The sequence below is a fragment of the Panthera tigris genome, chromosome C2, assembly GCF_018350195.1.
Source record: "Panthera tigris isolate Pti1 chromosome C2, P.tigris_Pti1_mat1.1, whole genome shotgun sequence".
In the NCBI taxonomy this organism is placed as follows: domain Eukaryota; kingdom Metazoa; phylum Chordata; class Mammalia; order Carnivora; family Felidae; genus Panthera; species Panthera tigris.
The window spans coordinates 69657818-69671648 of NC_056668.1; the positions used below are offsets into that span (position 1 = coordinate 69657818).

The window sequence follows — 13831 nt, forward strand, 5'->3', positions numbered from 1 at the left end:
TCAGCCAGTCACAAAGCACCCACCAGCGGCCTAGTGCCCCAGGATGGCCCTTCTCAGAAGCAGGCAGGAGCCAACACACTGGAAGCCCTCTCAAGAGAGGGAGGAGCCAGCCAGTTAAAAGGTGATACTGGAGCAGAGATAAAAGACCCCTTCCCCCTTCCCATTTCCCCATCTGTTTGTTGTTACCTGTAACCCAGCCCAACAGTTTAATGATAATGAACCTCAAGCTTTGGTCCTAATTAAACAAATTAAAAAAAAAACCCCATCTGTCTCTTCCCCCAAAGAGGTGGCTGTTAGTTACTTTAAGAACTAGTCAAACAAGTGGAATGAGGATCCCTGGTCCTTTTAAAGAGGGCAATAGTTGGGGCACCTGGGTGGCTCAGTCGGTTGTGTCCAGCTGCAGCTCAGGGCATGATCTTATGGTTCATGGGTTTGAGACCAGCATCAGGCTCTCTGCTGTGAGCACAGAACTTCTTCAGATCCTCTCTCTCTCCCCAAAATAAATAAACAAACATTAAAGAGGGCAATAGTTGAATCCCAATTTGGTGAAAATTTTACACACACACACACACACACACACACACACATACAGAAAAAGACTGAAGTCATACACCAAAAGCTGGAGTAGTTACCCCTGCTTGGTATAATTATAAAAGATTCTTTATGATATCTTTATATTTTTCCATCTTTTCCATGCATTACTTTTGCGATTAGAAAAAGTTGTTTAAAATCAGTCAATAAAGATAAGCACCATTTGAAAACCTATATTAAGTCAGTGTAGATTAATTACAAAGGCAAATAGCCCCCACCCCTCCTTTCCAACAAGTGCATCCCTGACCATCTTTCCAACCAGATACCAGGAGAAGCTTTTCCAGAGACTGCCAGGTGCTCTTTGCAGGTCCCTCTGCAATCATGAGAACTCCCATCTGTGTGCTTTCGCAGCAATGGCAAAAGGGCAGTGACCATCTGCCCACCCCCAGCTCCTGCTCCATTATTTGTATTAATGGAGGAGTGCTGGTGGTGATGCCTGTGTGTGGGGGCGGGGCAGGGTACCAGCATGGACACACCGCCTAAGGAAAGGAATAAGAATCACAAATTGGGGGGCGCCTGGGTGGCCCAGTCAGTAGAGCCTCCAACTTCCCTCAGGTCATGTTCTCACAGTTTGTGGGTTCAAGCCCCACGTCAGGCTCTGTGCTGCAAGCTCAGAACCGGGAGCCTGCTTCTGATTCTGTGTCTTGCTCGCTCTCTGCCCCTCCCCTGCTCATGCTCTCTCTCTCAAAAATAAATAAACACTACAAAAAAAAAAAAAAGAATCACGGAGTGGGTCAGAATGTCAGTAGTCAGGTCTCCAAATAGCTAGTCCCAGGAGCTTCCAGCAGGGGGCAGCAGGGCGCTGTGAGCAGCTGGCTCCCACACTAGCGGTGGGTGTCACAGATGAAATAGACCTAACTTCTCTGTCAGGTGGACGCCAGGAGCAAGTAATCCTTTAGAGTGTGGGGCTCAGGAACTGAGTGCCCTTACAGAACTGCCTGATAGAAAATAAGACTTTCAACAAGTTGATGATTGTCGCCAGGAAACCACAATTGAACAGAAGAGAAACCCAATTTCTTCCAAAATCATATTTTTCTCAATTTAGAATCTCAAAGTCACCATTTTATGCATTTATTTTATATATTTATTTACACTTGGACTTACTACAAAAAGGTTTTAAGGCAGCTTCACCAAGTCACGAGGCCTCTGTTTCATCCTAACTACACAGAACAAAGGAAACTCAGAATCCGTCCATATTTTCCCCAGGTGATAGGCCCTATTTACTGACAGACACTTGTCTTAGTGTTTGCCAAAATGAAAGAACGGTACAGGGCGCCCTGGTGACTCAGTCGATTGAGTGTCCAACTTCAGCTCAGGTCATGATCTCACAGTTGATAAGTTCGAGCCCCACATCCGGCTGGACGCTATCAGAGCAGACCCCCCTTCCGATCCTCTGTCCCCCTCTCTCTCTGCCCCTCCCTAGCTCGCACGCGTGTGCACTCTCTCTCTCAAAAATAAATAATAAACATTTTTTAAAAATGAAGGAAGGGGAATTTGGTCCAAGGCTGAGAACAGATGAATTTGGAGTGAAAGCCTAATAGCCCTGAAGTGATGCCAAGAGCAAAAAAAACTGGTCAGTGAAAGACATCCTACAAGAAAGAGCAGGTATTAGGAGGCCAACACTCTGGCTGTCATCAGTTGACCTCCTGACACGTGTCTGGGCAAGCAACTGCCCCTCTCTCACAGCTTCCTCTTACATAAATAGGGGATAGGATCAGATAATTTGTCAGGTCCCTTCTATCTCAGATATGGGAACCTAAGGGAACTTTAGGGGTCTACAGGGAAAAAAAAAAAAAAGCTGAAATGGGTTTTGTGCTTTAGGCCTGGTTGGGACATAGGAATTGAGCGGGGAAGGCACTGTTCTTTTTTTTTCTTTTAACATTTATTCATTCTTGAGAGAGAGCGTGAGCAGGAGAGGGGCAGAGAGAGAGGGAGACACAAAATCCAAGCAGGCTCCAGGCTCCGTGTTGTCAGCACAGATCCCGACGCAGGGCTTGAACCCACGCACCGCGAGATCATGACCTGAGCCGAAGTCAGTCACTCAACCTGAGCCACCCAGATGCTTCCTGTTCTTATTAAGGTGTAGAGAGTGACTATTTGTGGAAATCACATCTTGACCTTTCTTTACGTGCACAATCCATTTCCAGCCTCAGCACCTTGAAACAGGGGAGGCAGGCCAGTGTGGTTTTCACAATTTCTAGCTTGGAAGTCTTCCTTTTAACCAAAACTGGGAGGGTCCAAAGGCATAGGCTTAGGTCTCCCTCGGGCATCCCATGAGGCCCTGTTTGAAGAGCCCTGGTCTGGAATAGGGAATTGGCTCTTGCTGGGTCCCCGGAGGAAGTACACAGCCTTTTCAACCCCCCACCGGGGCACCACTTAAAACCACGTCAGGATAGGAATACGCGCGTGACAGAGAGCGTCAGGCAAACACAAAGTCTTGTTTAATCTTTACTTTCAATCACAATCTTTTCCCCTTTCATTACAAAAGTACTAAACAAACACAGGCAGAATTGGAAAACTGACATCTGCAACTATGTGCCTTCGGCAGGCATCTCAATAATCCCATCACCAACACCCCTGTGCAAGGACAGACATCAGGCAGATAATTCGCAGTAATCAGAACTATACCATAAATGCATGATCTTTTTATTTTGTACAAAAATGATCAACACGACAAAAGCCAGAGCGCGTGTTGGTTTTGCACACTCTGATACTCCCAAGATCCTTCTCCTCTGGCCAGGCTGGAGGCTCAGCCTTCCTGGAAGGGAGAGACAACCTAGACCCCCAGCAGCTCACCCGAGTCAGCAAGCTGGATGTGGTGTGGAAAGCTGAGAGTGTCAAAGTCCCAGGCCTTTCCTGGGCTTGGAGGGGTGGCGGCCTGGTGTGCCTGTGGCCCAGAAGCCAGGTGGAACACTGGCTGCCTTCCTGTGCAGGCAATGGGCTCCTGGCCCAGGCTCACAGGAAGGTGTCTTTGCTTGTCCCTCTAGGGAGCTGTGATCCAGTCGAGCAGCTGTCCAGGGCGTATCAGTCTCCGACTTATCGTCAGCCCCCTCTGGCCCTCCTCGGAGGAGCTGTCAGTCCACTGTGCCATTGTAGGGTTTGTTGAACTTGTTAAAGGTGAAATCCACAGTGTGTGTGGAGATGGGCTTTCTGTACAGAGGGTTGGAAGCCTGCAGAACACAGAAGGCAAGAGGACACGTGTGTGTCCATTCATTTGAACACACACTCTAGGGGTCAGAGGCCCTTCCTCAGTCAGTCACCCCGGAAAGCGGAGCACGCAGGCAGTCGCAGCCCCGTCCTGCAGGACCATCCCTGCCTCCACATGTCATGCCCTGGGAAGGACCCTCCCTGTCTCTAAGATTCCCTCTTTCTCTCTCAGACGGGCTTGGCCAGATGGTCTGTGAAGTTCCTTCCAACTTTAACAGAAACTAAGTGGGGATTCAGGGGTGCTGCTCCCTGTGCTGCTCAGTCCTTCAGGAGCATGCAATTTGCTTGGGGAGACAAGACTCGCACAAATGGATGCTATCATAGACTCTAACAACTTGAGTTCATTTACTGAGTCTGCAGTCGCTCTAGGACTGTCCAGACTCTTTCTCTGAGGCTACATCAAGCGCCTCTTCCCTAGAAGAGTCCTGAGCTAGGTCTGGCGTGAGGCTCTACACAGAGCCCCCTGTGCTTCTGGACCGTGCATTCTCACCTTCTAGAATGGGGTGCACACCACCTCTCTTTGATTTCAATGCCAAAGATGTTAGTGGGCCTTAAAGCTTGTCTGACCTCAACCAGATCTCTAAGCTTGACTTTTTTTCTTACTTCCGGCTCCCCACTGGCTTACCATTTCATAGCGGGCCCTGGACCTCTCACTCTGGAACTTTGCAAACTCTCTCCGGTCATGGATGGTGACGAGCAGCTTCCAGATGGCCAGGAGCGCAATCCCAATCAGGAGGATACTGCCAACCACAGCCAGGAGGATGGTCGTGGCATTGGGGGCAGTTCCACACTCTGGAGGGGACCAGGAGAAACCATGAGCAAAGCCACTAGAATAGCATCCCTCCCCCCTCCCCCACAATGTCAGGCCTATCTGGAACAACAGGTGCGCCTCTCTTCCTTCCACCTTCTACCAAACACCTTCCCTCTCTTCTCTCTTAGATCCTCATGCTGCTTTTGGGAGACCTGGGGGTGCTGGAAATTTTCTCCAATGCACACAAAGGGGAAGAGTCAAAGAGGGATGGTGACTGTTCCAAGACCACATGTAGAAGAGACCCTTGGTGGCCGCCCCCCTTTCTCCCAGACGCCATGGTGCACTGTGTGCTCAGCAGCACCTCCCCTTACATGAGTGTACGTGTGCCGGCCTGGCCCATTCTCCGCTCTCCAGACTTGATGTGTCTCAGCCTCCATGTAAATGGTTTCAGAGGCAGACTGGGCAGGCAGGAGGTTTCATGAAGCCGTATCCACAAGGACTGGGCTGGAGGCCAGCCAACGTTTGTAACCCCAGAGTGTGGCCCTTTGGAGCGAATGTGCTTATTTTCAAAGAACCACAAAGACAGCGCTTGGAAACAAAGCCTCATTCTTACAGGCATGCATCTTGGGCTGGTACCACAGCACTTCCTCTGCCGCTGGCCCAGAGAAGGCGTATTATGTGGTCTGGCTCAATTTGGAAAAACAGTTTGCAAGGCTGTAAATTGAAGGGAGCAAAACCTTTTCTCCTCGCCCCTGTCCCCCTCCAGGGAAGCATAAAAGGGGTCATACTAGAAACCCTAATTACTCCAAAGCAAAAGGCCATTAGTCCCAGGGTCCAAAGCATGAGGCAGAATTATCAATGTCTGCACTAAGGCTTGGCCTCCTCAGTGGCCCAGGAGCTGAGCGTGGCAGTTTAACCCAGAGCCCCGTCTGCCCTTCTTGGACTTCACGGTGGCAAGTGCAGCTGCCCCTCCAGGGCTGTGTGTGTGTGTGTGTGTACCCAGATGGCCTGCCCAGCCTTGACTGTCCACGCCACCACCCCCCACCCCCCCCACCCCCGCCGCACACCCCCTGCAGAGCCTGTAGCTGCTCACGGCCATCAGCGTCAGCCGTGCAGGTGAAATGTGTGCTATGGCCACTTCTACCCCTGTGCTCCGTCTCCTCCAAGATGAGACACTATAACTCCCGTGCCTCCATGCCGTGACCTCCAGAGCTCTGCCCGGCAGTGGGTCCCCAGGTGTACATCGTCTTTCTTCCAAACTCCAGGAACTGGGTAGGGGTGGCCTTAGATCCCGGTCTTTATAAGGAATTGTGACCCTTGTCTCTCTGGAGTTTGGAAAGCCAGTGAGGACAGAAGGGCGACAAGCCTAGAGCAGGGAAAGGTATCAGAAGCCGAGCTCCCAGGGGGAGCAGAGCCGGCCCTCACCCACCTGGCTCCCTGAGGACTGTCAGGTTGGCCCTCCCGCTGGGGAGCTCTGTGTAGGCGAACATCATGACACAGTCCTTGGCGGTTTTGTAGAAACAAAGCGCAGCCTCTTGGTCATCTTTCACTGGAAGAAAACCAGGTACAAGTGTCCTCTCGGAGCAACCCAGTGTGCTGATGGACAGGGTGGGGAGTCAAGCACCTCAGTTAGGAAAGGGGGTGCAGGGAGGCATGAAGCGGAGGCTGGGCCTTCACAAATGAGTTCGGGTTTCTCACGTGAAGAACGTGGGCCCAGCATGGAACCTGAATTGCTCTGGGAACACGAATCCCCTGAATGGTGAGGACTCCCTGGGGAATGCAAGAGCCCCCCCAGAGTGTTTGCTGGGAGCGATGTGAAACGGAAGAAGGCATTATGCTTGGAGGTGAGGTTGGTAAGTGGAAGTGCCCTGGACATTAAAGGGACACAGAAAAGAAGGAGCCATTCCGATGCCCTTTGGGGCCTGAGAGTTCACAGTTGAGTCCACTTGGCTGAGAGCCAGCTGTAGTGGCCAAGCATCAGCAGTTCTTTGGTAGGGTGTAAAACCAAAAGGACCCAAGGATGACGAGGACGTCTGGACAAGAGTTGGGCACCTGCCTGGTGCCTCACCCACAGATACCACGGGCCAGCGCCCGAGGCCAGGGCGGAGCCCAGACCACCCGCTCCACTCTTCTAGGGAGCAGTGCCCACCTGTCCCCACATGCCGTTAACCCAACATGATGGACTCATAATCCCCTGTCCAGATGTCACCTGCACTCCAAGGCTTCTCTGGGGAAGGGTTAGACTGATTTCTAGGAGGAAAAAGGAGCAGGGAAGAGGAAAGCAAAGGGGACACTGTTCAGCAATGGCCAATCGGTCCTGAAAAACAGTTGTGGATTGATGTTGTGGGTGTGAAATGCTTTTTAGCTCTTGCCTTTGTGACCCTGTTGCTCAAAGGAGGGTTTTTTTGGTTGTTTTTGTTCTGTTTTGTTTTGTTTTGAGAGCGAGCATGAGCAGGGGAGAGGCAGAGAGAGAGGGGGACAGAGAATCCGAAGCGGGCTCTGCATGATAGCAGAGAGCCCAATGTAGGGTTCAAACTCATGAACTGTGAGATCGTGACCTGAGCCGAAGCCAGAGGCTCAGCCAACTGAGCCACCCAGGCGCCCCTGCTCAAAGGAGTTTTAACCTGGAACCAGACAAATTAGTGTGGTTATCAGATGGGAAATCCTGGACTTTTTCTCCTAGGCCCCATCCATCAGCCTGGCCTGGGTGAGTGTATGTGTATGAAGAAAGCTGAGAGAAGGAAGGAAGGAGGATAAACAGTGAATCTGAACAGAAAGCTTCTCACTGAGGATTACACTGAGAGGCAGCTGTGCATAACAGCTCAGAGCAAGGGCCTCAGTCAGGGGGCCACAGGAAGGCAGCATCTCCTTCCGACTGTGTGCGCCCAGGCGGTTGGGGCGGGGGAGTGGCAGGCACTGCCCCAGGTCTGCGGGCAGAACTTGCTGTGAGCCAGTCCTGAAGCACCAAGCAGACACGGTGGCAGGAAAATGGCCACGAGACAAGACTCGGTAGGCTCCCGACCGGCTCCCCTGGTCTAACACAAGCCCTGGCACGCAGGAGATGCTCAACGAACAAGTGCAGGCTGAATGCATGACTCAACATACTCGGGAGCCTCATGTGGCCACAGCGGTCGGTCAGAACCAGGGACGTCTACAGAGGGGGTGAGTCAGGACCAAGAGAGAAGGCAGGGGCTGGGAGCCTGCAGCAGCTGAGGTCAAGGTAGAGGGCAAGGCTGCCAGCAAGGGAGCCTCAGAGGCAGAATCCCTTTCATGGTACACAGTCTTGTTCCCCTCCCGCCCCGCCTCACCATTTTAAATGTATAATTCAGTGGCTTTAGTATATTTACAATGTTGTGTAACTATTCCGTCCAATTCCAGAACATGTCCGTCACCCCAAACAGACACCATCTTTGTTAGCGCTCAGCCCCAGTTCCCTTCTCTCCCAGCCCTGACAACCACCAATCTATTTCCTGTCTCTGTGCTTTTGCCTATTTTGGACATTTCACATAAATGGAATCCTACGATATATATCCTTTTCCGTGTGGCTTCTCACACATAGCATAGTACTTTCAAGAGTCATCTCTCTTGCAGTGTGCATCAGGACGCCATTCCTTTTTCCACTGTATGGATGTACCACATTTTATTTTTCCATTCATCAGTTCATGTACATTTGGGTTGGTTCTCATTTTTCACTCTAATGAATAACGCTGCTATGAACATTTGTGCACAAGTTTTTGTGTTAGCGTGTTTTCAGTTCTCTTGTGTATATACCCGGGAGTGATATTACTGAATTGTGCGGTAACTCCATTTAATTTGCGGGGAACTGCCAGACCATTTTCTAAGTAGATGCACAAATCTACGCTACCACCACACTGTATGAGGGCTCTGACATAGGGGCACTTTGATTCGGTGTAATTATAGTGCTCCAGACCACTTCCAAAGCCGGTCTCGTGCATACGGGGCTAAGATATGTGATTTGCATTTAGAAACTCCTCAGCCTGGACAGAAATGGCTGTACTAGTAAAGGGATGGAGGCAGCCCAGAAAGGGTGAAACACAAAGGTCTGTGCACCTCTGTCTGAGCCACCCTGTGGGCTCCCACTCAGAATGGACTTATAGCCATTTGTTCAGAGGTAAAGCAAAGGGTTGGATGGATGGAGTCAAACTGGAGTGGTCAGAATGAGAAGAACCCTAAAATGTGATCTGCCACGAAAGATAACGGAACAAGGAGTGAGCGACAGCTGCAGGAACAGGTGCCTGTTGCTGGGGGGACAGTTGGGACAGCACTCAATCCCAGTGCTGGGATCACTGTGCAATCTAGGCCACACGAGACCCCTGTCCCTTCTGATGCCTTGCAGCATCATGAGAGCCACACCAGGCTGAGGCCAATGTGATAAAGACTAGGCAGCCATTCATCAAACAGGGTTTCCCTGCCTCCTGGGCACACGACTTGACTACATTTCCCAGCGACCCTTACATCTAAATGTGTCCAAACAACTGAGTTGGAGTCGTGAGCACCATTTCCAGGCCTGGCTGATAACAGCATCTCACGTGATCCCTCACTGTCTTCCCCCTTTTGCTGACTGAGTGGAGAGGATTCCAGGGACCTTGAGGAGAATAGAACCTTCAGGTAGAGGGAGCCTGGTTTCCTGAATGACCTTATCAACCAAGGCCTTATCAACCAAAAAGTCTTCAATGGACTCGCAGTGAGTGACTTATATTTAGTTAAGTCACTGAGGTCTGGGATTTGTTATAGCAGCTAACATGACTTGTCCTAACTAATATACCAACTTCTCCGAGAGCCTGGGAGATGTGACTAAGATGGGGCTCCAGTGATGATGCAGAAAGTTATGAACAAGAAGTCTTACACCCCAGAGAGCCCAGGGACCCAACAGTAGTATCCAGGACACTGACGTTATGCTTCTTAACTCCAGACTAGAACCACCCTGCTCCCTACCAGGTGGCCCTGAGAATCGATGGTCTCCACAGAGGAGGAAGCCTCAAGGTGTCTACCACAATACAAAAGGGAAGAGTTACCCAGGGCCGCTTGGACACACTCACCGATGGTGTCCACCCACGTGATCACTTCATCCTTGCACAGGTTTTGGCAGGTCTGGTTGTCGGCCGGGTCCCCCACGTGAAGTAGCAAGCACTCAACACAGTCTCTTTGGAAAAGAGGCAATAAATGAGGGTGTTAGATGCTGTGCGGTGGTTCCCCACAGGTAACTGAGCTCCCAGGGGTGCACTGCCCACTCTTCTGCTGGGCCTGGGCCCTTGAAGGTTCTACTTCACCCTATCTTCAGATTTTTGGCCTCAGTCAGTGTTTCTGCTGGCCTCTGGTTGCCCAAGGGTTCTTGGAGAAACATGTGAGTTTAGAGGCATGCCTGGTCTACACATCAAGTTGCAGGTTAGAGACTTTCCCATTTTTTTTTAAAGTAGGTTCCATGCTGGGTCTTGAACTCATGATTCTGAGATCAAGACCTGAGCTGAGATCAAGAGTCATCCACTTAACTGACTGGTGCCCCAGAAACCATTCAATTTCTGATACCAGGAGCCAAACCCATCTTCACTCAGCTGTATCACATGCCTTTGAAGAGTCTGCTCCAAGCAGGAAACTTTGGAGTGATTAAAAAAATGGGGTTCCTGGCCTCATAGAGGGGTCCTCACACCCCCCTGGCCAGTGCTTAATGCTGCCAAATTGCCCCATTTCCCAGGATTCCTACTAGGGGATCACTGCCAGGGCAGGGCCCTTAACCCTCCCACATATTAGACTCTCCAGGAGGCTTTCTAGAAAATACCATCTCCAGGGCCTGACCACACCAATGGGATCCACACCTCTGGGGCAGAGCCTGGGCTTCTGGATTCAGATTCACACAGTGAGGGTTGTGAACCATTGTCCTGGAGCCCTTCTCCCTCCCAGATGGAGCCTGCCTGGAGGGTTCTACCCTCTATGAGTTGGTCTACACTAGACTCTGGTAGAGGCTACAGGGTGGCAGTCTCCTTCCAGGAAACCCACATTTCAACAGGGGCCTTCTGGAGAAATTGGGTTAGGAGCCAAAAAGTCTCGTTTTGAGCCCCTTCTCCTCCCACCTCAGGTGCACAGTTTAAGTCAGATAGTGTTATTGTGTAAAAATGCTTACGTAAAATGCTCAATTAAGGATCAGTACTCTACTTCCCATAGTCAAACCCAGTTCCAGACAGTCCCCATCTACCTTCACTTTACATCAGTGAGAACAGAATCCCGAGGCTGTGGGGCCAGAGAAGCAAAGCTTTCACAAAAGGTCTGTGACGCCTGCAGTGGTGGGAGAGGGGCCCGACCCCTCTGGGGGACTGTGGGATGGGGGAGCACAAACAGAACCCCAGGGAGGAGCGGGCTGGGCAAGACAACCAGCTGACAGTGAATTCTGAGGGACTTAGTGGGGTGATGGTGCCCGGTGGCGATGGGGGTGGCTGCCCCAGAAGCAGGGGCTTCCTTGAGACTGGGTTAGGGCCCAAGGGCCGAATCTGTGGAACACAGGTGCTGATACCACAGAGCCACAGTGACCCGGGGGATGGCCGCTCTGCTTACCCATAGGCCCATGGGGACCAGTGAGGTTATGTGTCTGGAAAGCTCTCTGGCAAAAATGTAGAGGGATGTACAACCACGATGCACGGCCTGAATTACCATCATCTGTTTTTTTAATTCCTTGAGATTGAGGCCAGTTACTAGATTTCCAGGGGAGAAACTTCAGGGGAGCAGCAGAACTGGAAAGGAGCTGGACAGCACTTCAAGCGCCCCCCTTTGAGGCCAGGGGAGACAGCAGGGCCATGAGACGCTGTGGCCGCAGCTCCAGCACCCAGTGCCCTGCCTCTCGGTAAGCCCCTCCCAAGTCCTCACTTCCCTTTCTGAACGTTGGGGAGGAAAGCAGGCAGGACTTTCTTAGGAATTCAGGGGTGCCGAGGTGGCTCAGTTAGTTGAGCGTTTGGACTTTTGATTTTGGCTCAGGTCATGATCTCATGATTCATGAGATCCAGCCCCACATCAGGCTCATGCACTGACAGCTTGGAGCCTGCTTGGGTCTCTCTCTCTCTCTCTCTGCCCCTCCCCGGCTTGCGCTCTCTCGCTCTCTCTCAAAATAAATAAACAAGGAAAAAAAAAAAGGAATGCAGCTACCCCAGAATTGGCCATAACATCCCACTCTCCTGGAACACTCCATAGAAACATTCTGGAGTTACAAACAAGTTGGTAATGTTTGCATTTCCCCTGAGGCCAGAGTCCCAGAGTGCAGACAACTGAGACTTGGCTGCAGGCCAGGAAGGGGCGGTTTAGCTCTGGCCCTTTCTCCGGCCTCTGGGATTAGCACACCACAAGTGACCCCCAAGCTGACCCTCCTCTCAGCGAGGATTCGCCAGCCTTCCAACTGCAACCGTTGTTATTAAACCACATTAAACCACAGGGCCACTTCCAGGAAACGTTCCCTAATTATCCATGTGGATTTATCAGTCTAACTTGTGTGCTCCACATACTGGGCTGAAACTTGTGATATATTGTAGTCATGTGTTAAAATAAGTCTGGCCTTTTAAACAAACAAGTTGCTGAGAGAGACTTTACTCAGAGAGCCTGTTAATTGAAATCAGCTGAGCCTGAGTGTGAACTCACCCAAGGTGAAGGGTATGTTTGGTTAGTTCTAGAAAGTGGAGACTGGCTGTTCTGAAACCCCAAGTGGGGAGGGTGGGGAAGACAAGGCATTCAAAACCTGGTGGTTCTTGGCAAACCAACAAGTAGAAAAACATCACATAAGTCACTTTCAAAGGGAATGTGTTTAAAAAAAAAAAAAAAAAAGAAGTTGCAACTAGGCTTTGAAAGAAACAGAGAGCATCAGTGTGGCCCAGAGATAAAGAAAAAGGAATAGTGAGGTTTCCTTATGGCATCTCTTTGCTCTCCTTGTGTCGTTAGTATTGCTTAATGGATAACAAATTATCAGATACTGTTTCTTCTCGGAAATGAATGCTTTAAACATTTAAAGCTACGGTTGTTGTGCCCTTTTGACCTAAAGCTAAGGTTGTCGGGCCTTTTAACTGACCTACGCCAAAACTGCATTGCCTTGCTACTCGAGGGGAATGGAAGAAACGGGCTTGATCTACTTTTATTGATTCCATGTGTGTTGTCCTAGCTTGCCCCCCTCCCTCTGCTAACCTCGTGTGTCCCAAGGACAGCCCGAAACAGCTCTGCGAGAGGAGCTGGGGGAGCGTGCCCCGCTCCGTCATAAAACGTGGGTGATGGCTGTGATTCCACGCTCACACGGCCCCAGCTACTTGGGCTCCAGATCCAGGATCCTACCCTCCTCCCCTGGGACGTAGCTATTTGGATTTCTGTCATTTCTCCACTCTTAGCAGGTCTAAAGTGGGTCTGCTTTTCTTCTCCCTCCCTTTCCCCGGCTCTTCTCCAATTACACAAAATAAAATCTGGTCCTGTCTATCTTGTCTCTCGATCTACAGCCAGCTTTCAATTACCCACGCCTGGATTATTTGAGGCAAACATCCAAGTAGGGGTTGTGCCACCCAGAACATTTCTGAGCAAGGACCGACCAGCAGCCAAGGCAGGCTCGGAGAGCATGAACTCCTTTCTTTATCAGCCCAAGCCAGACATGTGGAGGGGAAATCTGCCAAAAGAAAATTGCACAGTTGCGTTCCCCAGCCCAAGAGAAACGACGTCTGTACTATTATTTGTTTCTGATTATCTGTGCCTGTTTCCCTCACGCCGGGCCCCCTAGCGTGGATGATGATGACACAGCTGTTCCTTTAGCAAAATTCAAGAGAAACGGTCACTCATGCCTTCCTGATGGCATAGCTCCTGGATCCCTTTAATTCCCGCCCATTCGCACTCTGGCAGAGGGGGAAGGGCAGAGCTGCGGGGAGGTCAGCATGGAGAACGTGACCCCGTGGCTGAGTCAGTGGAGGCGCGGTGCCCACTGTCCAGACAATCTCTGCATTCAGCTGCAGTGCAGGGCCAGCGTTCCATTATCTGTATAAATGGAGCAGAAAATTCAAAAGCCATTGTGGTTTGTTTCTGGCATGTCTTATCTAGGTCGAATGCCCTCCTATCTGATCCATGTTCTGATTGTGTTTTGTTCCAAGCAACATTTGCCATACGGTGTCCTGTGAAACATTATTTGGGAAATGTTAATGTCGGGGAGGGGATCCAACTTGTTTGAAAAACAGAAGCATACTACATCCCCCTGTGAAATACTCAATAGCACTCAAAAGGCTCTGAGAAGCCACTATTTTGGTACCCAAACCAGTT

At 50.6% G+C, this 13831-nt stretch overlaps 1 protein-coding gene across 1 annotated transcript in view; it reads right to left on the reverse strand.

Annotated features, from left to right (window-relative positions):
• Nucleotides 1-3026: 3026 nt before the first annotated feature.
• ITGB5 (integrin subunit beta 5) overlaps nt 3027-13831 on the reverse strand; it is a 120757-nt gene continuing 109952 nt past the window's right edge. The window contains exons 12-15 of the mRNA XM_042998988.1: nt 9610-9713; nt 5979-6098; nt 4424-4590; nt 3027-3761 (exon numbers count right to left, since the gene is read on the reverse strand). Of these exons, the coding sequence (XP_042854922.1) occupies nt 3666-3761; nt 4424-4590; nt 5979-6098; nt 9610-9713 (487 nt within the window). The 3' untranslated portion in view covers nt 3027-3665. The remainder of the gene's footprint in view (nt 3762-4423; nt 4591-5978; nt 6099-9609; nt 9714-13831) is intronic.